General features: G+C 40.8%; 2 protein-coding genes across 10 annotated transcripts in view; both read left to right on the forward strand.

The window, feature by feature from the left end:
* The window catches only part of cacna1ab (calcium channel, voltage-dependent, P/Q type, alpha 1A subunit, b), a 95,380-nt gene extending 77,151 nt beyond the window's left edge, over positions 1 to 18,229 (forward strand). For 5 of the 9 annotated variants that reach the window (XM_049471055.1, XM_049471061.1, XM_049471059.1 and 2 more), the window contains 4 exons: positions 1,265 to 1,300; positions 4,758 to 4,968; positions 6,736 to 6,980; positions 8,406 to 18,229. In XM_049471055.1, coding sequence (XP_049327012.1) covers positions 1,265 to 1,300; positions 4,758 to 4,968; positions 6,736 to 6,980; positions 8,406 to 9,026 — 1,113 coding nt within the window. In that variant the 3' untranslated portion in view covers positions 9,027 to 18,229. The remainder of the gene's footprint in view (positions 1 to 1,264; positions 1,301 to 4,757; positions 4,969 to 6,735; positions 6,981 to 8,405) is intronic. The other 4 variants (XM_049471062.1, XM_049471060.1, XM_049471063.1 and 1 more) reach the window with 3 other exon arrangements.
* Positions 18,230 to 19,775: 1,546 nt separating this feature from the next.
* LOC103033841 (syntaxin-10) lies at positions 19,776 to 24,976 on the forward strand. The gene is made up of 8 exons (XM_007229997.3): positions 19,776 to 19,883; positions 21,718 to 21,887; positions 22,104 to 22,198; positions 22,831 to 22,893; positions 23,051 to 23,152; positions 23,228 to 23,334; positions 23,523 to 23,617; positions 24,317 to 24,976. The coding sequence occupies exons 1-8, from the start codon at positions 19,849 to 19,851 to the stop codon at positions 24,391 to 24,393; spliced, it is 744 nt and encodes a 247-aa protein (XP_007230059.1). The 5' UTR covers positions 19,776 to 19,848; the 3' UTR covers positions 24,394 to 24,976.
* The last annotated feature ends 598 nt before the right edge of the window (positions 24,977 to 25,574 follow it).

The following is a 25,574-nucleotide window of genomic DNA, read 5'->3' on the forward strand; positions in this document are numbered from 1 at the left end:
GGTTTTGAAGGTAATAGATATTTGTCCATAGTAGGTAATCAGCTCATTCTTTGCAGCTGTAACAAATTCAACTCCTCTGGGAAGGCTTTCCACACGGTTTAGGGCTGTGTTTATGGTAATGTTTGACAAAATATTCTTATAAAAGCGCATTTGTGAAGTCACACGTTGATGTTGATCGAGAAGGTCTGGCTCACACTCTTCGCACTAATTTATCCAAAATGTGTTCTCTTGTGTTCCAAGTTAGGACATGTTCTCTCACACCTCACAAACTCACTTATCCATATCTTTATGGACTTTGCTTTGGAATCATGAAATACTGATACATTATAGTTGTGTTTGATCAAGGCCAAATTATCTCACCGTAGACAAAAATCTCCGGGCCAAGACTACCTTTCTGTTGGTCCACATCTTAGTGCCGTTTATGTGTGAACCTGCCCACATGAATTGGTGACAAGGAACAGAAGTCAGATTTAGCCAGATTAAAAAGTGCAGGTGAAAATGCCCTGATGTTAAGGTAAAAATACCTAATTTTATGGTACAAATTATACTAAAACCCACTTTTACACATCTCTAAGTCTCAGAATTGAATGAAGGTACAGATTTTCACTTCATTTCCTGCCAATATTCAGTAAATCTGTTGGAAGAGCCAGGATTGAACTTGATTAGAATTTTTGGGGGGGTGCATTTAGAGGGAAAGTGCATGTGTGAGTGCGTGTGTTTCTGTTTCTGTCCAACACTGTTTTTTATGGAACAGACTGAAAGACTGAAGTCTATTAGCATAAATGTTAGAATAAAGGGATGAAGGAGGTTTGTGTGTGTGTGTATGTGTGTATAGCTGTGGTGCAGGCCTGTCTATTCTCGTTGGTGTGTCTAACGCTGCTCTGTCCTGCAGAGTGTTTCCTGTACTGTGGTAAGTCTGTCACTGCAACGCCTCCATTTTACCCCACACTCTCGTTTTCTCTCTTTCTCTCCTTCTATTTAAAACCTTCTTTGCTCTTTCTATTTATTTTACATCCGTTGGAAACAGGATGCACTCTCTGCTTCCATGTTTCCTTCCTTGTTCTATTCCCTCTCCTCCATAAACCAGCCCTCTTCTACCGCAGTGTGTTCTGGGCTATTCCCAACAATACACTTCCATTCCATCCCTGTCCTCTAATAATCTCCCTCTCTTTCTCTCTTCTTCTACTTTCTCTCTCTCTCTCTCTTTCTTTCTCTGTGCTATGTTTTCCCTGTGCTTCGTGTCTTTGCTCTGCGTGTTCTCAAGCGTCGGAGAAACAGACCACGAGGAAATAACCTCAGTGTATGTACCTCTGTATGTCTGCCTGTCTCTCTTCTTCGCTCCCTCTCTCCCTCTCTTACTATCTGTTTCTCTCCTCCCTTCCATCATTTTCTTGCTCTTTTTGTTTGTTCCCAGGAGTCTGTGTCTTGCTCTATAAGTCTTGGTGATCCTTATTCCATTGCACTTCTAAGTGCCTTTCGATGTCCTCGCTCACCCTTGTCAATCTATCTATCCAGTCTATCAGTCTATTGATTAATCTATCTATCTATTTATCTATGTATCTATGCATCTATATCCCTGTCCCTCAGTAGGGTGACCTGGTGTTCCACGCTGTGCAGAACATTCTACTCCCCTCTATTCCCATCTTGACATCTTGTGTTCTTAGGCTTTAGTATAACTGGAGCTTCATGACTGGAAATTCTAGCATTAAAAATACATCCTTGTATTCTAATGAAACCTCAAACGAGGAGAAGGTCCTAAAAAAATCTTCAAAAAACACTTGCGGGGCTGTACATAAAATATGTGTATGATACATATGTGTAAAATATGTGTAACTACTAAATCAGGTGCTATTGGTGCTAGAAGTATTCAAAATATTGTGGAACTGAGGAAAAAAAAACTAAAAAAAGAAGAGAAATAGTTTTTAAATGTAAATTGTATTCTTTCTTTTGTGAATATATACAGATATATAGGTACTTTTTATCATAATAGTTCCCCAGAAAGTAGAGGTCTCAGCCCTCTAGCAGCATTTTAGTGCATCATTGAGGTGTCCTTGAAATGGCTTCAAACATTGTCTTAATTTCTAGGCTCTTTACAAAAAGGACTTACATTTGGAACAGACTTCTCTCATGTAGTAACTGAGAAATGCAGCTAAGGCTTTGGGACTCAGCTAAAGGCAGAAGTTTCCAAAAAGCATCTTAGCGTTAAGAACATCGTAACATGGAGAAAGTCTTCAGTGGGAATCTCGCTTGACCATCAAAGGGACAAAAAGGTTTAACTAGAGACCAAACAATGCTTCCCATATTAGTGAAACTCTTCGTCCTAAAAAATCCTTGTCATGGGCCTGAAACTCAGGAGGAACTCTCTCTAAGCCAATACTTCATTCAAATACGCAAAGTATCTTTTTAATAACCAAACATGTTAGTTGGTTCTACAGTTTTCAAATAACCAGAGGGACTACAACTAGTATAACACCCCTTTACCAATGTCACCCATGGACTAGGGCTGCACGATATATCGTTTAAGCATCGTCATCGCAATGTGCGCATGCGCAATTGTCACACCGCAGAACGTGCAATGTCAAACATGTCATGTTGCAATGTTTTGATTCTTGACACAAGAAGTAGATACACAGCGCTGTCTCTGTGTCTGTGTAAGTGACAGGCTGCTGCTGCCTGAGGAGCGCGATGGGGGGGCAGGTGTAAACATGAGGTAATCACATGGCCTCAATCCACATGGTTGGCCACGTGCTTGTAAATGCACGTGTTGATAGCTGTGCACCTCAGTCCAGCACAGTTTTGCGCAGATATTTCCAGTTACAGCTGAATTCACACTTTTAATCACAGAAAAACCCTCTTATTTACCTTTTGAAAAGCCGTTTAGACGCCTGATGAAAGGGCCGATTACTGTTGTGTAGCTGTTTTGCTTGGGTTTTGAGTGCTCGGCGCTGACTTAGCTCTTGATCGATCTGGACGCGAGACAGCGTGTGGGTGGGGGCGGGGCTGCTGACATCATGTACCCTGCATTGTTTAATATTGCGATATATATCGTTGACCAAAGAACATTTGCAATGTAAAATGTTTCCAATATCGTGCATCCCTACCATGGACTGTTCAGTATTGCACATGTACAGTATTTGTTCATGTTTTTTCTTCTCTTAGAACATGGAACACTGTCGCACTGTGCAGCCCTGCTTGCTGTAGGTCATAGTTGTTCTCAAGCAATGTCTTTATAATGAAACAGATTGGAATCATTATTAAAAAGGCATTATGAAAACGCTCCTGCTTTTTTAATTAGTGAACCGGGTCAGCCTACTATACAACTGTCACCATACAAACCCTACTGCAGCCCCAAAAACCTTTGTGAGTGTATGTGTGTGTGCGTGCGTGTGTGCGCGTATATCTGTGTGCCTTCCTGTGTGCCTCAGGTATGAGTCTCAGGTATGAGCATGTGCTAAAACAGCCAATCGTAGCATGCTGCTGCATGGCATCAAGCAATTGATAAAGAAAAAAGAAAGAAGTTTGTGCTTTTATTCTAGTGTGTGTGTGTGTGTGTGTGTGTGTAGATGGAAGGTTGGGTGTTGGGTGTAGGACTGACTGTGTAAGATGTCGGTGTGATGTTTTGATGTCGCTTTAAGACTTCTACTGTAGGTGCTGCAGTGCTGCTCTTAGAGACATAAGTTTTTGCCTACATAATGAGCTCCATCCTGCAATTGCTTAAGATATTCACTATACCCTATTTCCTACCTTACTGTCCCCTACTCCCTACCCTAGTTTCCTCTACTCCCTATATCACTGTCCTCTACTACCTACCCAACTAACTTCTACTCCCTACCCGACTTATTTTTATTCTCTACTCCGTATCAGACTGATTTCTTCTCCCTACTCGACTGACTTCTACTTCCTACTCGACTGACTTCTACTCCCTACTCGACTGACTTCTACTTCCTACTCGACTGACTTCTACTCCCTACTCGACTGACTTCTACTCCCTACCCGACTGATTTCTTCTCCCTACTCGACTGACTTCTACTTCCTACTCGACTGACTTCTACTCACTACCCAACTGTCTTCTACTCACTACCCGACTGACTTCTACTCCCTACCTTACTGTCCTTTAAACCCTACCTTAATGTTCTCTACTCCCTACTCTACTGTCCTCCTGTCTACCTTCCTTTAATTCCCTAAACCTCCTAACCTATGTTTTTCCTTAAATCTTCCTAATGGTTTCCTTCACACAAAGCTGTAATGTAATGTTCTGTGGTGGAGCTGTATTATAATGGTTGCTGGTTGGTGGAGTGTGCTGGTGTAGTGTGTAGTATGCATAGTGTGTTGGTGTAGGCTGAGCAGAGGAAGTACCAGGCTTGCTGTGCTGATATGGCGAGCTTTGAAATGCATGCCAGGCATTAAGGCATGCTGTGCATTTTCTCTCTGTCTTTCTCAATTTCTATTTTACTGCCTCTGGCTCTTTCTGTCTCTTTTCTCCGCTCTGTCTCTTTTTCTGTCCTCTTTCTCCTGTTCTTGGATGCATGCCAGTTTAAATGTGTAGGTATATGGATGAGATAGGGCAGGCATGGATGTGACCTAAAACCCAAACATACAGATATACACAGGCAGTCCGTTGCCAACCTGACTTTAGTCAAACTTCACACTTCAAAACTTCACACCAAAACAGCTACATTTGACCTTATTTCTTCCTCTTTCTCTCCATTCTCCTTGTTTTCTATCTCTCTTTCTCTATATCGTTCTTTTTTATACAGACCATCACAGACATGAGTCCGATGCGACGGTCTACGTCCTCGTTGGTGCATGGGCGCTCAGGTCGAGGCGTTCGTCTGGATGACTACTCACTGGAGCGGGTTGTATCGGAGGAAGGCCAAAGACATGGGAGGCGAAGACGAGACAGAGAGAGGGAGCGGAGTCACCGAACCTCTGAGAGATCACTCACTCGATACACTGATGCAGATACAGGTTAAAATACTTTAAAAATTACTTTCACCAAAAATGAATACCTTATTTGATCGGATTCTAGGTGTATTAGGTGGTTCCCCTTTTTTTGCAGTCTGGCATGTGTAAACTGCTTTGACCAGACCTTTATGTGGAGTGGTATCCACAGGTTTATTCCTCTCTGCTTTATTATTGTAGGCCCTCTTCTTGTTCAAAATGTACTGCACTTTGTCTTAGACTAACTGGTACCCATTCTTTACTGTGGGATCTTTTTTTAACACAAGGGACCTGGACTTATTCACTTATTCACTTAAATGACATTCTGCCCATCAATCCAGTACCTCTGAATCCAGTGACTCAGTGGTCACTATTCAGTTGTGTGTACCAGATCTTATTTTTATTCATATTCATGGCTACAATAAACAATAAGACAGTATGACTTCTCCATACTTTTCCATTCTGATGTTATTTCTCCTATTTGGACTCTGTTGTCCACTGGCAATTGCACATCTTCCTATTCTTGTTCCTATTTCTCCAGGATAATCTCTGGTTTACCTTCACTGCTCTATTGGACCTATAGGACAATCCGAACAGATTCTTCTCCCCAGGTCTTGTTTCACAAAGGTGTTAGCCACTCAGATATGAATAGCATATAAGTAAATCTGCCCAATTTTCTACCCTCCTATTTTCACCAGCCTTAACTGCAGCTCGTTTCTAAAGCTTTGGTCTTACCTTGACTCCATGACTTCGAACACCTATAGTATAAAGTTTTGGTTTGAGTTGTAGTGGATTTAATTTAATTTGTGGGTGTTTCGTTTGCTGCTCAAGTTCCTGGGGAGTCCTGGTCATAATCTCAGAAAAAAACTCATACAAACCCTCACTTTGCACAACCTCTCCAGTTTCTCACAGACATGCTTAAATCATTCCACATCTCTGTGGAGGTAAGAGTGCTTGCCAGGGCTTTTCATAGCCCAGTCAGAAATGGTATGAGGTGGTGGACTGGTGTAAGTATCGGTAATTGAAAAAAAATTAAATTGATATATGGGAGATTTTACACCTACCTTGTTTGGTCCAGACTTTCAGACTTTACAGTTGGATCGAAACGAAAGTAGCAGGTGTAAAATGGGCTTCGAACCACAGTCCTGAAAAAAGGTGCAGAGTTTGGTCTAACCGAAAGAGGTGGTCTTGGTCCAGACATACAGAACCATAGTCTGGTTCATCTGCAGTGTGAAGCACATTTCTAGATGGTTTGGACCTTTTGACCAATTAGAAGAAGCTAAGGCAGTATTTAAACAAAACAGAGGAAAAAAGAGAATTGGTATTGTCCTGAAGTCCATTCGCCATGGCGTGCAGGTGCATCATACAGCAGTATGGACACAAATGCTTAGACTGGGAGTTTATTTATTTACTGTAACAGTAGATTAACCCTTATTTATAGATATAATTTTGCTGCGGGACGTGTAGGTACATAATTGGGAGTTGGATTCTGACAGAGATATAGCTATAATTTGGCACAACACCTGGCAAAGCAACTTAAAGCCAAACTCATAACTAACATTCTACAAACCAGTAAATGTGAAGTATGAAGAGACTCCACTCACAAAGCTGAGGATGAAAGGATGTAGTAAAGTTGTTTAGTCTGCTTAATAAACTGCAGTGTGAAACCGAAACTAACCAGACCAAATGTTCCATATACAGTGTACTGCGTTGCGGACTGTGGTCCAGACTTTCATGTGTGAAAACGCCCTTGAAGATCTATCTGATTCTCCTTCTCCTCTGTGTTCAACAAAGTAGGTCTGGGCACAGATCTCAGCACAACAACACAGTCAGGTGACCTTCCTCCCAAAGAGAGGGAGAGAGAGAGAGGCAGAGCCAAAGATCGGCGGCACCATCACCATCATCATCACCATCACAGCTCAGTGGACAAAGACTACTATGGCCATGAGAGAGAATATCATCATCATTCTCACAACAGGCCGGAACGCCACTGGTCCCGTTCCCCCAGCGAGGGCAGAGATGGCAGGGGACTCAGACAGGTGGGACAAACATGCAATTGTTTGTTTTGATACCTTGTCAGGGCATGTTTATCACATACACTAATGGACAAAATGTTGGGACACCTGCTTATTCATTGTTTTTTATAAAGTCAGGGTATTACCATGTTAAGATCAAAGCAAATTTGCTTATATAGCGTTTTTACAAATGTTGTTGCAAAGTAACTTTACAGAAATGTAGTAGCATCACAGAGAACCAGGTAAACCATTGAACCCCCAGTGAGCGACAGAGTCAAGGAAAAACATTTCTTGTACTATGTACTATCAAGGCTAATATATAAGGGGGACCCATTCTCCTCTGGTCAGACAACTTGTTAAAACAAAAAAATAGCATAACTGAATGTAAAAAAAAGTCATTATACATCCACATAGGTCTAATATATTTAGGTGAATAGCTACACCAGGGATGGAAGCAGTTAGAATATTCCTAATATAGCTCACGTAAACTGTGATGAAATCGGTAGATTATACTACTTTTGTCTACTGTCCAGTACTAGGAATTTACTGGGGATTTATACCCAGCAATTCAGTGGCTAATACTAGGAATGCTTCCAATTGGTTCTTGTTTATCTGTTCCGGAGAGGCCTATTTTATTGGCAGTACATCTCTGCAGTGACTAGACAAGCTGTATGTGTATATTTGCATATATATGTGTCAGCAATGGGTGCAACTTAAAAAAAAAAGAAAATAAAATGATTTAATTTAAAGGAGTGTCCACAGACATTTGGACATTTAGTGTTTGTTGATTCTGTCAGAACAAACCTTGTATCTCCAAAATGGTCACAAGAAAAATATTATTTTATCAGAGGTTAATGTGGTAAAATTCTTGTACTTCTGGACAAATCAAATTTAAAAATAGTGGAGAGACCAAGTGGAGATACAAAGCATTGATCTGATGATAAGTTACTATCTGTATATAACAGAACTGTCTACCCCAACCCTAACCCTAATCCCAGGAACCCCAATACCAGTTTTTGACCTATGCAGTTAAACAAAAACATTTTTGTTTGAAAATGTTTTAAACATAACCAAATGTCTCTGTGAAAATAACAATCAGTTCTTTTGTAATGTGTTATGTGAACACCCTGCCTGTTCCTCCTTACTGAACCAAGTCTCTCTTCCCTGTGTTATTCTGTTATTACTTTTCTTTATTTGTGGCCTATGTTGTTTCTGTGTGGTTGTGGCTTCTATGTGCCTGCCGCTTTGCTCGCATGATGTATGATTTTTTTAAATCTCATTTTCTTGCTCTCTCACTGGCTTTACCTTTCTCCCTTTCTGCCTGTCCACTCTTTTTTCTGGTTCTTCTTGCCGGCATATGTGCTTTAAATTTTTGTTTTGCACTCAATGTTCCTTTTGTGCTTGCTTTTTTATTTTTTTGTTGTGTTTTTTGTTTCCATTTTCGTTTAGGGCAGTAGTTCAGTAAGCGGAAGTCCTGTCCCTTCGACGTCGGGCACCAGCACGCCCCGCCGCGGGCGTCGCCAACTGCCCCAGACGCCCTCTACCCCTCGCCCCAAGGTCACCTACTCGCCTGCCGTCCGGAAACCACCCTATGCGCACTCCCCAGGTCAGGGCCGTCTCCGTTCGCCCTCGCCAGGTCAAGAGGATCACTACCACCATCGCTCGTCTTCTCGCCCACCTTCTCGCCCACCCTCACGTCCGCCGTCTCGCCCACAGTCACGTCAGGCCTCACCTCGCTCGCCCAGAAACCCCCGCTGGTGCGCCCCAGTGGACAGTCTAGAAGGTGAACCACCGTTTTACGAGCGGGACTACGAGTACGAACGCCAGCATGAGCCGCCTGCATACGAGCAGAGCATGGCCCAGGGCAACCCTCACCCGCATTCCCGCTCGCCCAGGACTGCACGCCATGGCGGATTTTCACATCCGCGTCGTGTCCCCAATGGCTTTCGCTCGCCCTCCCCTCCATCCCCACACCACCGCGGACACACGCACCGCGGGACACACCCGCGAGGGCCGAGAAAAGGCCTCCATGAACCCTACAGCGAGACAGATGAGGATGACTGGTGCTAGCACTAGCATGCATCGTCCACAAGGGGTGCCAAACCATGCTGCAAATAATTGAAATACACAGAAATATGATATTAATTGATATGCAGATCCGGGAGGAGAGAGAGAGGAAGGAGTGGGGTGTGATGTGACAGTAAGTCTGTGAGAGACTCTTAGGAGCAGTACTCACACATAACAGAAAAACATGAGAGTCATGAAAGGCCTTACTATCGCTCCTGTTCTCTCTCTCCCTCTCTCTCTCCCTCTCTTTACCGCCTATTCCCTCGCTCATTTCTGGACAACATTACCCAGAAACGTCAGCAGGGAGAGGCTGGGGTGTCTTCCGGGTGCTTCCCGGGTGTGGCTGTCTCAATAAAGAGATCAGATGCAGGTGTGAGCAGGACATTCTGCTGGACTCTGAGAGCCGGAATGTTCCCAGCTTGACTGTGAAAAAGCCACGAGGTTAAATGCCCTTTCATTTGGAAGGTGAAAAAACAACACAGGTTTTTCAAAAAAATCCATCAAACTATGCCTCTTGAGACTCCTCAGAGAAAACAACATAAAACATGAAGACAAACATATAAATAAAGAAACAAGAGTGAGAGCTCTTGTACATGAGAGCTAGCAAGCTCTGTCTACTGCAAAACTCCCCAATGGCATCACGGGCTGATACTGATGAGTTTTATCATCTGCGTTTACTCTATGCTGAGTTGACCTCATCGCCTGGGGTGGTGGGGGATAACCAGAGGGTTAGGAGAGCCCACAAAGTTCCTGCCCACGCAAAAGGCAAAAGGTCCTTGGTGTACCAGTGGCCAGAGCAAGAGAAGACAAGAGCAAGAGAAGAAAAGAGCAGGAGGCATGAAGGGATGAAAGACTAGTTCTTCTTCAGTATGTCTTCAATTAATTAATTCCTTCTTCTTCTTCTTGGACATTTGGAGCTTGGTTATTCTGTTGCATTCGCTTTGCTTTCTTTGATCTTTTTGGACTCAAATCTGAAGGAAACTTGCATGATTGACGAAAAAAAAAAAACCTGACAAACAACTAACTGTGGGAGGGGAGGGTTGGGGTGATGACTCTCTTTTTATTTTGCTATGTTCAAAGAAGTTCTCTCCTTTTCTCTCCTGGTTGCTCTTCAAAACTGTGGTCTACGCAGCAGATAGATACAACATGCAGATATTCTGAGCTGTTAGGTGGAAGTGTTTTATTTCAAGCTGCACTTTTGATCACCACCTTTGATTGCACTAAAAAAAAAAGAGAAGAAAACGATAAAAGCGATAAAACTCTCTGGATCTACTGGAGCAACTTTACTAACGAGAGAAGCAACAAAGGAAAGAATTTCTCTTTTACTAAAACTTAATTTACTGTCATTAATAAGAATAGTCTCATACAATAATGAAGAATATGTTTAATGCAATTGACGATGATGGCAGTGGTGGTGGTGATAGAGGTTGTAATGTGACTTTGTTGTCTTGTTTTTTGGAGTTTAAGCTGCCATCTTGTTTCTCATTTTGGTTGACTCTGTTGCGTTATGAAAACCAATGGTGTGACCTTCTGCACCCAATGGCTTACCGTGCATATTTATGACCTCAGAGAACAGAAAGGCCCTAATCTGCAGGGAGAGGTGAGTTTGGGATGCAGCCCAGCTGAAGGAGACAGAAGGAGGACTGAGCTCTTCACTTGTTACTAAGTGCACTCCAGGACTGTAGCGGCCAGGTTTTTTTCGCCCTCAGATATTTTCTACCCTGGGAGTTTTAAGAGGTCAGTTTTTGTGTCTGAAAAAAAAAAAACGTTTTTTCGAACTGTTGTAACCTGAAATCAAACCGACGCCAAAGGTGTCATTCAGGGTTCATCCACCTTTCTTTGCCTGCAGTTTAAGAAGGAAATTTAATAGCGAGATTTGGATACGTTTTATAAACTGATGGGTAAGTTTTTACCCCCCGCCTCCCCAAACTGAATAGAGAGTTTTCCAGCTCAGCGTAACCGTAGGTGCAGATGACCATTTTTAGGGAAGAATTTTGTCATTGTTTACCTTTTACCCACATGGTAGTGGAGTTCAGGCTCCACAGTGGGAAGCATTTGTTCCCAGTGGTTGTTTAAGGGCGCTGTTGCATTGTCCCTGTGGAGAGCCCTTGTGCTCTTTGTTTTTACCAGAGGGAATGTTTCTGGTTTGGGAAGAGTTTGGGGGTTCCATGCTGGATTTCATTGCCCAGTTGGAAAGTACCTGGAGATCCACCCAGAAGGTCCACCCTGTCTGGCTGCCTGTCTCCCTAACACCCCGAACCCAACACCCTCCTGCTCAGGATACAACACACAGACAGGCCGAGATATCCTCCTGCCTTTTTCTGACCATCATACCCCATCCAATCATCACTGCCAGAACATCCTTACACCTCATACTACTCATAATGCTCGTCCTGCCCTTAGCTGGTGATCTCAGCACTCATGTTAGCACTCTTAGTTCTTCGATCAGGCTCTCTAACAGCTTGTTTTATGATCCCAGCGACAGACAACATCTACACATGTTTCTTGCTATAGGTGATATAAACAGATTCTTTATGCCTATGCAGATAGCAATCACTTTCTTCATTTCAAGATGCATGAATGTGTGCGTGTGTGTGTGCTGTTGTGTATCATATTTCCTACCACAATATCATGAGTTAATTTGGTATGGTTTAGTCCAGTCTGGTCTGGCTCGATGACCCTCAGGCCCCTCTCATATTCCTTTCATTCACTCTTCTCTTCCCAGCTGCTTTATAACACAATGATAAGGGCCTGCAATGGGCTTGTTCTGGGCCTAGTCTAATCCTTTTTGACGTTCCACCAATAGAGGCTAGATTTGTTTATTGCTAATGCTAACTAGCACAATGTTTGTTTATTAGCTAAAGCTAGTTAGCTGTTTAATTCAGAAACATTGTATTTTAAGAGATAATAATGGAAAGTGACCCAAAGCGACCAAACAGCAAAATGCTAGCTTGTTTATTATATTGTGATTAGATATTCTTTTTCATTTTAATTTGTTGTGGAACAAAAAAATATGACCTCTAGGCTACTGGTGAAACTCGCTTAATCCTGAGCCTCATTAAGCAGCTGGGTTGATGATGATGATGACAATGATGATGACGAAACTTACAGGCAGATGAATCTACAGAGCCACAGTGCCTTCTGTGTCACATACCATCCCCTCCATTCCTCTCTGTGTATCTCTCTCTCCCTCTTCCTCTCTCCCTCTCTCTCTCTTTCACTCTCTCATGATGGAATCAATCACAAAACGCCTTAACTACTGGGAGGCGCAGTAACGCAGTGGGACGGGTCGCGGGTCTACTGTTTTTTTGAGAGCGTATGGGAATTTTCTGTTTCTCAGGTTACCAGAAGAAGGTTCCTGCTGGACTGTTGCCAGCTCCTGCATGGGTTTAAATGCTGTACCCCGTTTACACTTCTCTTGGTCCTGCACGCTAATAAAAAACAAAACAACTGAAACCCTGAAATGTGGGCAAAGCTGAAAAGCCCCATTCTGGCCTAGCTTTACCCATTCGAAACCGGAGCCATCGTTGCCAGGTCTAGGAATGTCAGCATTTTAACATTTTGGCACACAAAAGTGAAAAAGCTTTATTAGCCAACTTTCAGATTTAGATTAATTATAGTATAAAAAACAGAGCAATACCTTGGCAACCACCATCATCATACCAACAACCTAGCAACCATCATAGCAACAACTTAGCAGCCAACATGGGAGGGGGGTTTTTGTGATTAAACAGTAGACCTGGCAACCCTGACTCTAGAAATTACAACTTTCTTAAGCCACTTCATTGTTGCGCTAAGTCTGCTACTCTATTCCACTAAATTTGCTAGTTTTTTCAGTTCGTTTTTCAGGGCGGTCATCCAGAATCCTCCTCTTGCTTCGCCTGGTTCAGAACCATGCTAGTGCTTCCGGTTCTCATCGTGAAACATTTCTCTCGATTTCTTCTCTCATTCTGTCCATCATGCTAATGCTAATGCTATTGCCGCTAATAGTGAAAGAGAGGAAACAACCAGTAGTTAGGAAATTTATAAGTACTGTTTTTACTGGTGGCTACCAGCTTCCAGTCACCGTAAGTTAGCATGTGCGGTTATGCCAGCGGTTATGCTAACTTGTTCCTTTAAGGTTCAGGGTTCACACTGGGTCACAGCAGCCTGTGGGTTGGGGGTCACCAAGCATTCACACACACTCCACTGACGTGATGTTGTTGAGTTTGTTTGTTTGTATTTGTGTTGAACACAAATAAGGGCTCTCCTTCTACTGTCTGATTTTTACCAGTGCTGCCAAATCCAGTCTCCTGTAATGTAGCTCCGCCACGGCCGTGGTCTCCCTCTGTACAGATCAGCACTGCAGTGTGTGTGTGTATGCGTGTGTGTGTGTGTGTGTGTGTGCATGCTAATGTTGGAGGGGTAGAAGAGGGAGAAATACTGGGTGTTGTAGTGTTTTATTCTTGTGTGTATGATCGAGAGATCCAGAGGCACAGCTGTGGCAGCGTAAATGCCAAAAATAAAAAAAAGACAAAAACATAAAAACAACAACGCAATTTGGTCCCGTAGTGGTTCAACCACAACAGGGACCGGCAACTATTACCGCACTCTTAGAACCGATGCATTCGTCTGGTTAGGCTCATCGCAAATAGGGAAATTTGCTTATTGCGTATTTGCTACGTATTTGCTAGTCAGTTAACATAACGACCGCTCGCTTGCAGCTAATGTTACAAGACAGCTAGCTAGCATTTTATTAGGACTGTTTTAGCCATCTGATTAAACTAGTTTAAACTATAAGGAAAGCAGTTTTTCTTAGTACTTTAATTAGTTCTAAGTACTAGATTTAACTGACTCGTAACACAGTTACCTTAAATTTGTATTGTTCAAACTTAACGATAAAACATTGTTACATTTTAGTGCAGTTAAATGCACTGCAGTGCACAAGTCCTGCTGTTACACTGTCTGTGTACAAGATACGCTCTTTTGGGGATTCAAATCTGATATTTTGACACCAAAAAATGAATTAATGATTGCATCAGTGTAATTAATGAATGCATCAGTTTTGAGAGTACGGCTCCACAGTCTTGTGTTCATCATTCATTACCCATAATGCCTCAGGGGCACCACCTACACAGCTGTACCACCCACAAAGACGTTTGAGGGATGGGATCGCGGCAGTAACAGTGTGTGTGTGTGTGTGTGTGCGCATGTTCTAATTGGCCTACTGGGTGTAAACCTGATGGTTTATGCTCTCTTGAGTGTTTCTTAAATGCGAACACTTTCACTACTTCTCCAGTAAGAACTTTCTCCTCAGCTCCAGTTTAGACAGTATCATGTATCTCGTGATTCTTTTCTCTGGGTTTACATTGATTGTGTTCTGTTGGTTCAGCTCTGGCACCAAAAAGTTCAGAAGATCAGAATCAAACAAACAGTTCCTGTTCGAATTCTTGAATTCTCCACTGTGGTTCTTAAGAAGAATCCAGCACTCAGGCAACTCAGACCTCATTTTTTTATCCTTAACTCCATTTCTTTTTGTTTGTTTGTTTCTTTGAGCTCCAATGCAGTCTTCATTTCATTGCAATAACATTGTTACTTTTACTGCCCCCTCCTTACAGGGGTTGATGTAACTGCAGGCTGGTTTCAGTGCCTTATGATGTGTTTCAGAGCATCACTGTCTTCACACTGCTCATCTTCTGTCATTTCTTACTGTATAATACATTACTGTACACACTCGCAATCTCTGTGCTCTCTCTCTCTCTCTCTCACTCTCTCTCTCTTTCAGGGTTGCCAGTCTTAATTTGTCTAAAAATCTTTAAATCTTCGTAATTCTCTAAAATTTACAAAATCTAGAATTCAGCACTGATACAATATTGTAGTGTTTTGATCTGAGGTACTTCACAATACATGAAACTGGTAGGCATAAAATGTGCCTTTATTGAATGTGTTGTTAAAGTATAATATTAACATTAAATTTATGCTTAATAACATCCCAAACTGGTACTCTAGCTGCAAGCTACCAGGTTAGTTTCAGGCTAATAAAAGTACACCAATACAGATATACCAGTAGTACAAAGATATGATACAGACCACCTTTTATCTCAAAATTATTTAATGATAATTGATATATAACAATAACTGTGAATACATGTGATTATTTAACTTTAACTCTTAACTATACTCTATTATTTTAACTTGTGCTGTAGTGTATTTTATAGAAATATAATAAAATTTACAAATTTTCACACCCAACACTTTCGTGACCTATGTCAGTAATATAGCGGAAAACATCGGCTTGCCAAAAATGTCATCAAATATTTTAGTATCTAGTATTCTATGAGTTTCTAAACTCTTACGACACTGTATGATATACTTTAGCTACAAAAACATAGACTTTAGATATATTCTTCAAACAATATGCTGTAAAAATCTATTAATTTGTTTATTTTTGGATTTAAATTACATCATGTCTTTATAATCAAAGTTATAATCAGAATCATTCATTTAACAAGCAAAACAATAAAAACTCTCTTTCCAGGAATCTGAGTGCTGGCCTGTTACAATTATAAATTATTAAGCTTTAATAATAATTGATGGACAACAATTACTGTTAATCACTGTTAATTCATTTTATCCTATCATTGTTAGTGTTACATCACAAAAACATACATAAAAAAATATATATTAATATATTATTAACCAAGTACTCTTACATCACTTTTCCAGGCCTTGCCCACTAATGTGCTCTCTTCTGCAATTTTAACAGCTAACAGAGCTGCAGTAAAAACCTATATTTTAAGAATGGCAACCCTCTCTCTGTCTCTCTTTTTCTCTCTCACACACACAATCATTCCCTCGCTCTTTGTTTTCTCTGTTCTTTGTTTGGGCTGTTGTGTTGAGCCTAAAATAGCTCAAAAGTGGTGCTATGCTTTAAAATCTGGTCCAAATGATAAAGCCTAAAAACTTTATAACACAGCTTTAGCAAACCTAGACAACCTAAGTTATCTCAGTTAACTAGCTTAGTGTTATAGTAATTAATAGATAAGAGCAGTCACAATTCATATGAAGCAACTTAGGTTTCTAAACATTTATAGGCTCTTATAAACACTTAGCTTAAACCTGTGTCTAAAAATGTCTGGCTAGTTCCTGCGACAGGCCATGAACAACATTCAGAAGGTTCATTTTACTTCATCACATCTGTAATGATTGTATATATCATTTATAAACTGTATATATCATCATCAGTGTGTGTCCATGTCCATTCTTTCCTCTCTCACTGTCTTTATTGCCCTCTCTCTCTCTCTCTCTTACTCTTTCTTTCTCTGCTCACAAACACATTAGCCAAATAGCTAACATGCTAACCAAGCGTAGCCACTTCAGCCAGCTAGCTAAGGTAGGTAGATAAGGTAGGTAGCTAGCTAACATTAGTTTAAACTTTCTTGGTTCGAAACAATTTTTGTTAACAAGAGTGTTAGTCCCGCTAATATGGTTAGGAGCGTTATTGCTAGCCCTTATTTAGAAGATTAAGTGATCACTAGGTTAGCTAGTGAGGTAAATATGGTTTTCAAAATAAGGGTCCCTATCATAATATGGTTTTCATAATAAATTAGATAGCTGGCTAACATTAGGTTAAATTTTCTTGGTTCCTTACATTGTCAGGTGTGTGTTAGGCAGGTAGCTAAGCTAATATGGTTGGGAGTTGAGCTAATGTTATTGCTAGCCCTTTTATTTTGAAGGGGAAGATTTAGAGTATACTCACACTAAGCATGGTTTGGATGAATCATGCTGGAGCACGGTTCTGCCCTCTCCCCGCTCCCCCACCAGCCTGCACTCATACTGTGTTTAAACAATCCGTGTATGCTTACGTCATTACTCACTGCTCAGTGGGCTAGCCGGTGTTGTGCCGAATTCAACACCGCCGCCATGAAAAGCAGTCAAATGATAGCTAGCTAGCTCATGCGGCTCTGGAGGTAAACCAGCTGACATAAATTATGCTGTTCATTTTGTCATTTTTTGTTAATCATTTATCATTTTAGATTTATTTTTTTTTTTACATTTTTGCATTTTTCAATGTATTTTATTTAGAAACTGAGGAAAATAAAATGTTCATAATAGGGGTCGTTTCAAACATGCATGTTAGGGCCCCAAATCCTATTAAACTAATATTACAAATATATTTTAGTTTTAGTTATTATGGATGGAGTGTGTGTGTGTGTGTGTGTGTGTGTGTGTGTGTGTGTGTGTGTGTGTGTGTGTGTGTGTGTGTGTGTGTGTGTGTTTGTATGTGTGTGTTGTGTGACTAAAACCTATTCATTTAAAGCTATCAATTAACTGTTACTGTGACAAACCAGCCCCCCCACAGTCTTTCCCATTAACCAATCACTCCGCTCCATGATGACATCATCATCATCCGTACCCATTCAGAAGCAAGAGCGGAAGATTTAAAAGGGGGGAAACAGATACCATGCTGACAAGGAAGAGGAGGAGTGTGTATTCATGACTTGCATGTGCGATGTGCATGCCACTACGTGGGATATCAGATCAACTTCAGGAATTAAAGATATATTTAAAAAAGAGAGAATTTAAAGAAAAGAGTTTAAATCTGTATAAATAGATCAGTCTAGATGTTTTTAAGAGCAACGTGTTCCTTTCCTTCTATTTTTAAAAACAAAACGTCAAAAAAGGACAAAAAAAGAAGCACCAAAAGACAAAAGATCACAAAAACCATGATGATAATGATGACGATGATAATGATGATGACGATATAAAGGATGTTTGTTTATTTGTTTGATTGTTTTTATTGCTGAATGATCTCTGAAATCTGCAGGTGAGGCAAATCAAAGCGCTGTTCAAAACTTAAAGATACTTTTAAAAAGAATAATTATAATAATAATGAAAGAAATAATAATAATAAAGATGAATATTAAATAAAAACAGAAGTGTCCTGGCACCCCCCAGAGTGTGTGTGGGGGGGCTTTATTTTAAACATCCTGTTTGCTGATGTTTCGCTATGAAAGCAGAGGCTGTGAATGTGATGTTGCCCCTTTATTCTGACTGTGAGAAAAATCCCCCCCCAAACCCCATATTCCCCATATCTTTCTCTCACTCTTTTTCTCTCTTTCTCTCTATGCCTCTCTCTATCTCCTCTGTTTCTACAGTGCATTTTGTAATTGAAGAAATCTTTACCCAAAGGCCCGAAATAAAACCCAGAGAGAATGCATTCTGTACCCAACATGTCTGAACATTCCTCCTGACTCAGAAAGTGTGTGTGGGACGGAATGGATGTGTGTGTGTGGGTTGGTGTGCGAACGCACAGTGTTTACAAATTTAGTAATAATGAAAATATTAAAATATATATTAAAATAGAAAACCGTAGATATTACATTATTAAATTTAGCACTAAATCATTTCATTTTCCTAAAAATCGTCAGTGCGCCTTATAATCCGGTGCACCTTATGTATGAATTCTACCAGAAAAGCTTTGGCATTAGCCGCTAACAGCTAGCTCTTTCACCCATCAGAAGTGAGTATTATCAGCCTTTAGCACTGCTGGAGCAGTATTAGCATTAGTCACTAACCACGCTAAGTATTAGCTCTTTTGCCATTTAGTGGTGAGTATATCGGACTGTAGCCTACACATTTACCAGGTTAAAACAAGCTACATGGGACTAATGGCTAGCTAATTTTGCCCTGGTTTACCAGAACACTCAAGAGTTTCTTAGTGGCTAACTGCTGCTAGCTGCTGCACCTAGCCTTAGTGGAAATCTGGAAATCTAAGATTACTGTATACAGAAGCACTTTACTCACACAAATAAACAGTTTTCAGAAGAGAAATCTGTGTAGATCAACATCCAGTGCACGTTTGACTTTAAAAGATTTTTTTTTTAAGAATTACAGTTTTGTTAATTAGCCTAGCTTTACTTTATTTAACCACCCCTGCCCCCCACTCCACCCAGTATTTAAAACATAAGCAGAGAAATGTATTTTGTTGATATGTAAAAAACAAACAAACAAAATATATGTATATATATATATATATATATATATATATATATATACATATGTATAAATATTTAGAGATATGGGCATTTACAGAATTAATCATACTAATGGCTTAAATACATACATTTGTTTCTGTGTATTTTGTATCAATATCTATGTTTATATTTTTGAAATATAAATTGTCCAATAATGATTGGATTACGGTGGCCGAGAAAGCGCAGCGCAGTGCAAATTGAAAAGCGCTGCAAAAGCACAAAACACATCCGAGAAAATTTGCAGCGCGTTTTTCTATTTGCAGCGCGTTTTTCTAGTTGCAGCGCGTTTTTCTAGTTGCTGCGCCTGTGTTGTAATTTTGATGGATGTGTTTTGTGCTTTTGCAGCGCTTTTCAATTTGCACTGCGTTGGGCTTTCTCGGCCACCGTATTGGATGACCAAGGCACACTGCTGCTCAGCCAATCAGCTCTCCCTTGTGCCCCGCCCCTAAACCTATTATATCACAAATTTGAGCTGAGGGTGGAGTCAGCAAAAATTAGGGGACTTAGTGCCGCTTTAAAAATACAAACCTACCAACAGCACAACAGCGAGTGGTTGTACATTTGCGAGGGAGCTGTATTTTCATTTTTAAAAATCTATTCATTTTAAATATTTTTTGGAGTTAGACATTTTAGCTTAACACAGACAAATACAAATTTATGCTTTCACTTTTAGAGAGGATTGAGCTCCTGTTCTGAGTACAGTGGGGCTCTTATTGTAAAATATTGGGTATGAATAGGGACTTTTATTGTGAAATGCGGAGCGGCGTGTAAACAGCGGTGCGGCTGCTTCACTGCTGCTGAGAGGAGCCATGTCGATGGAGGACCCGTTCTTCGTGGTTAAAGGGTGAGGAACTCTTTTATCTCTATTTTATCACTCTTATCCTCCGCTCACTCCGCTCTCAGAGCACTCCGCGGGGTGTCGGGGAGTGAGCGAGGCGGTGTGAGAGCTGCTGAACCCGTATAAAGGGCTGTAAGGGGCTGGTCAGGGAGAAGGGGTAAGAAAGGGGTAAAACAGGGTGTTGGTGGACTCAGAGGGGTTATAAGGTGTGTGATGGGGGTTGTAGGGGTGTGTTAATGTAAACACACTCTTTATCTCACTCTCTAGGTTATGTGATTTGTGGCACGTTCTTGGTGGATGTGGCAACTCCATGACCACCCCCTCAGTCCCCTGTGCTTCCTTATTTCTTCTTATTTATTTACTTTCTGTTTATATATCTATATTTCTCATCTTTATAACATTATATTTTTGTGAGTAAGTGATTTTTAAAGTCTTAAATAACGTTTTGCACAACATTGGTCTTGATCAGAGATATCGTTGTGTTTATAACATCTTATAAACCCAAATAAAACATTAAATTAATCCTTAAAAGTAAACAAAAAAATAAAGAATTATATTCAGGCCACCCATCAAGCAAAAGGTACCTGTTTATTAAGCTGTAAGTTGCATGTAAACACACACTGTACTTAATGTACTTCACTCACAGGGTTGCCAGATTGGAGACAGTAATTAACCCATCCTAGTTTAAAGTGCACATAAACTGAAGTAAATACACTCATGCATTCATTATAACATTTTTTTTATTTATTTATGTAGAACATCTGAATATTCCTAATAATTGAAATTTCATTGCTCTTTCAAAGTTACAATTCTCGTCAAACTTTGGGTACTTTAAATTCAGTGGTTTCTTTTCACTATTTTAAAATAAAAAATAAATAATAATAATAAAAGAACTAAATTCATCCAAACTATAAAGAAAGTTTTATATTTTATGAGGTAGAACCTGGAATGGCTTTCAGTTAACAGCTGTGCTGAAATTGTCAAAAGGTATTTTCTTAAATGTCTTGCCTCTTAATGTGTTTGAGCTCTATATGTATAATGTTTTAATCAATAATATGACAAGAATTACTCACTTAAGTAAAGAAAAATTAGTTTAAGAAATGAAGGTCCGTCGATCCGAAACATTTCATTAACTTTGAAAGTATCCTCAATTGCAGTTGCAACAACATGTTCCTTCATAGTCTGGATGACTATGCAAATGAAAATTAATGTAAAGATGTGTCAAAATTTTTGTAAAAGTCCCCATGTGTTTAAACATGAATTTCTGCCCATACTTTGCCACCCATAATGGTGGGTGGCAAAGATTAACGCTGGTCACCACAGCAGTGTTTAAAGCAGAAAAGTCTCTGGTTGGATCTTTTCTGCTCTATCTTATTACCTTCTGCCTTTCACACCCTTAATGTGTAATTTTTTATGAGGGATTTTGTAGAAAGGGCAAAGACACAATGATACGGTGGGTGAATCTGCTCGAAATCCTCAAATTCTAATACCATAAGCTTAGTACACCCTCCTGTATATACACCCTACAATGCCGATCTATAGTGTGATAAATTATTACAGGTTAAATTAAAATTCTGTGAGCTTGAGTGTAGGATTGGGTAGTAACATGTAATGCTGGTATGAAGTCAGGATAGGAAAACATAGCAATTGTAACCATTACAGTAAAAACATAAGTAATTGGATTATATCCTAAACAGATTATCATTATGCTTACCATTTTGTGTTTTTAATCGAGTGATTATATTTACAGTGTAAAATGCTTTAGTAAAGGAGTGCATTTTTAAATGATTTCTCCCAAACCTGCTTGTGGGCTTATTATTTGTGTTTGTTTGTGTTTCAGGGAGGTGCAGAAGGCCCTCTCCAGAGCACGGGGGCTATTCCAGAGGTGGGAGGAGCTCCTGCAGGAGGACACGCCTATCAGTCGAGATGAACTAGACTGGAGCACCAATGAACTGAGGAACTGCCTGAGGGCCATCGACTGGGACCTGGAGGACCTGCATGAGACCATCAGTATCCAACCATGTGTGTGTGTGTGTGTGTGTGTGTGTGTGTGTGTGTGTGTGTGTGTGAGAGAGATAGATATTGCTTCAGATTGTTTACACTGTTTCTTTAATTCCGAAATGACTTCTTCTGTGGTGCAGTAAAACATGCTGTGTGTGTTTAAGTGTGTGTGTATATTTGCATGGGTGTGTGTATAAGTGTGTTCATGAACCTTAACTGTGTAAGGCATTGTGGAGTCTAACCCTGGGAAGTTCCGTCTGGGGGAGAATGAGCTGCAGGAGAGGCGTGATTTTGTGGAGAGGACGCGGAAGGCTGTTCAGGTTAGCAAAAACACATACACAGTATTCTGAGTTCCTGCCCTGATGTGATGCAAATCTAATGATTTTAGAGCAGTGTGAACACTAATCTGTCACATCCACTTACATATTCACTCCTAGATCAGGCAAGTGTCCAAATCAGACCATGTGGTGTTTAGGTGCTGAATGTAATCAGGGGTTGGGTTGAATTAGTATTGGTAGTTGAAAGGAGTAGTTTCAGAGCAGTCTGTTTACACTTAGGACTGATGTGTCGTTCAGAGCACAAACAAGGCTTATCTGACTTATATAGTCCTAAAACGCAGACACTACCTTCAGAAGCACAAGAAATGGGATATCCACACTAAAGGAACTATTAATATTAGGGCCAGGCTATCTAGATAAAAACTAGTTTCTTGATGTTGTATTTTTCTCTGAATGGCGAGATACGATATATATCTCTCTGTTTTTTTAATCCCATAAGGTAATAACAAAAAGGCCCTTCTGAGTCAAAGCTACATGTTTTGTATTTTACTGTATATGGAAGGTCAGATTTGGGATTTGGCCTTTAACGTGCTGTGTGAACATGTTACATATGGGTAAGGATGCTTTTCTGCTCTGTACTGAAGTACATTTGTTTTAATATCATGTGTGTTTAGGAGATGAAGGAGCAGCTTTCCAGTCCCTCTGCTGTAGCGCAGGCAGAGAAAAAGAACAGACAGGTTTGTCCAACGTTACCATTTTTTTATCCTACACTGTAAACTGTTTTCGCTCGTGTTTTTTTTTTGTCTAATAAACACACAGTTTATGTTACTGTACCTTTAAAACGGATATATGTATATCACCTCCGTTCTGATTGGCTATGTACATTGTGTGTAGGCACTGATGAGTGGTCCATCACAGCCACGGCATGCAGGTCTGGAGCCTCACCTGGTATCTGCCAACTCCAGATACATCCAGGAGCAGCAGGAGCAGCAGCAGGTACGCTCGTTGTTGGTGTTGTTGAATGATTGTATTGTACAGTAATGATGTAACAGTGCCCCCTGCTGTATGCAGCTGATCATGCAGGAGCAGGACGAGCATTTGGAGCTGGTGACAGGCAGCATCCGCGTTTTAAAGGACATGTCCAACAGGATAGGAGACGAGCTGGACGAGCAGTCTGTGTGAGTCACCTGCAGGCTGTTAACTTTCATTACTACAGTCCAGCACTAAACAAGTTACTGCCTACAGCACCCCCTAGTGGAAGTGTTGGTGAACTCTATACACAATAGAGTGCTATTAGAATTTAATTCTGGATATTAATGTTATAAGAATTTTCATTTTGGATGTGTGTTTGTGTGTGTGTGTGTAGGATGTTGGGGGAGTTCAGTGAGGAGATGGAGCAGACCAGTTCCAGGATGGATTCGGTGTTAAAGAAATTGGAGAAAGTGTCGCACATGACCAGCAGTAAGTGTGTGTCTGTGTGTGCTTGCGCTCAGTGTGTGGCAGCAAGGAGAAAAAGTAAGAAGTGATGGTATATTTACATTTGAGAGGGAGCTGCATTTTCATTAATAAAATTCTGTTTTGAGGAGATTGCTGGTTCGAATCCCATTCATGTAGCTTGCCGTCAGTTGCCGGAGCCCTGAGAGAGCACATGTAGCCATGCTCTCTCTTGGTGGGTAGATGGCACTCTTTCCCCACAATAGTCCAAGAGTGATGTCAGTCAGCACTAGGCGTCTGTGAGCTGATGTATCGGAACCGTGTTGCTGCGCTTTCCTCCGAGCGCGCTGTGATGCTACTTGCTGCATCAGCAGTAGTTTGAAAAGAGGCGGTGGCTGACTTCACATGTGTCGGAGGAGGCATGTTCTAGTCTTTACCCTCCTGGTGTTGGGGCAGCGCTAGTGATAGGGGGAGTGCTAATGAGTAAGTTGGGTAATTGGCCTTGTAAATTGGGGAGAAAATGTTTTTAGCTTATTTGAGACAAACTTCTGTTTAAACAGTCAAACAAAAACACAACTTTATGCTTTCACTTTTACGAGGTGCTTGAGCCAACCACATACTCACTTACTAATCGGAACCCCTACAGTTTCTATAAGGTTACTGCAGTAGATGTAAAGTGGTAAGGCTGTAATGATGTGTAATGACTGTATTTACACTGTGTTGCAGGTAGGAGGCAGTGGTGTGCTATTGGCGCTCTGGTCATCATCCTGATTGTGGTCCTCATTCTGTTTTTCGCGCTTTGAGCGTCCCCTGCTGGACCTGCCTGGCTTTTTCACATTCTGCCTGTATACTCCCTGCCCCCATACACTGCCCTGTGCTGCTTGGGGGGGCTTCAGAGACAGGAGGAAGCTCCTTATAACCCCTCCTCCGTCCTCCATCACCCAGCGCTATTAGGGCTAAAGTCTTTAACAATCTGTACTTCTTACTATTTTTTTCTCTTTCTTTCTTTCTTTCTGTCTATCTGTCTCTCTCTAATGCTGAATTGACTCCTGTATGCTAATCCGATGGAGTTGATTGGTTGGCGGTTATTTTATTATTATTATTAATCATTTTTATAGTGCAATTCCATTGTTGTATCTATGGGTGGGAGGGTTGCAGGGAGGTAATGCTGCCTTATTGTATTTTTATACTGGTGTGGTTCACAATGCTGTACGCAAATGACGTAAAATAGCAGTTTGAGCACAGATATGAGCAGCAGTGAATCGTGCAGACTTTTATTGTGTAAATGTTTTGATTAATAAGCAAGCTCACTAACCCGTGGTATTAGTCCTAGTATTAGGACTTTGGTACGGCTTTGTATGTGTATTAAAACACAGCCAAACACTGCCCCCTTCTGATTGTGCTGTGTTATTACCATGACTGAATGTGTGACGCTGTAGGTCTGGGGGGCAGGGTTATGTTTGTAGACTGACCTTTGCATTATGTTGGTTTATATTCGCTCTGAGGCAGATGGGTCTGGATGTAGCTTTTGTAGCGCCCTCTGCTGGATGCTCTACATGTTTTCAGCAGGCTGACGCGCATCTGTGTCCTCACTCTGGGTTAAAGTAATTGTCTCTGCATTAAAGGAGCATTTCAGTCTTTTCAGATGTTTTCAGATCATGTCTTTGAAGGTGTAAAAATAGCCAAATACAAGCTAATGCAAAATATGCTCGCTGTACATGCTGAAAACGCTGAAAAATGCCGTTGTGTTTCTTTTTAAATGCATGATGGAACTGTGTGCCTATTTAAAGCACTTCCTTCAAAGGAAAAGTATAAAAAAGACAGTTTTAAGGAACCGTAAAACTCAAAGGCCTTAAGCTACTCTGCAGAATGGAGTACATGTTATGTTATTTTATTTTACTACATCATATCATCAGTAACTGTATAAAAGGATGGTCAGCACAACATCTCTCAAAAATAATGCCCACCACAGGTCTAGTGATTC

Source organism: Astyanax mexicanus, chromosome 23, assembly GCF_023375975.1.
Source record: "Astyanax mexicanus isolate ESR-SI-001 chromosome 23, AstMex3_surface, whole genome shotgun sequence".
Lineage (NCBI taxonomy): Eukaryota > Metazoa > Chordata > Actinopteri > Characiformes > Acestrorhamphidae > Astyanax > Astyanax mexicanus.

Bases quoted from the DNA above. Each gene is read 5' to 3' on its own strand.
- LOC103033841 (XM_007229997.3), top strand. From the start codon at position 19,849: ATGTCGATGGAGGACCCGTTCTTCGTGGTTAAAGG. The intron at 21,888-22,103 runs GTATCCAACCAT...TAACTGTGTAAG, and splicing joins GGACCTGCATGAGACCATCA to GCATTGTGGAGTCTAACCCT. The intron at 23,335-23,522 runs GTGAGTCACCTG...GTGTGTGTGTAG, and splicing joins GAGCTGGACGAGCAGTCTGT to GATGTTGGGGGAGTTCAGTG.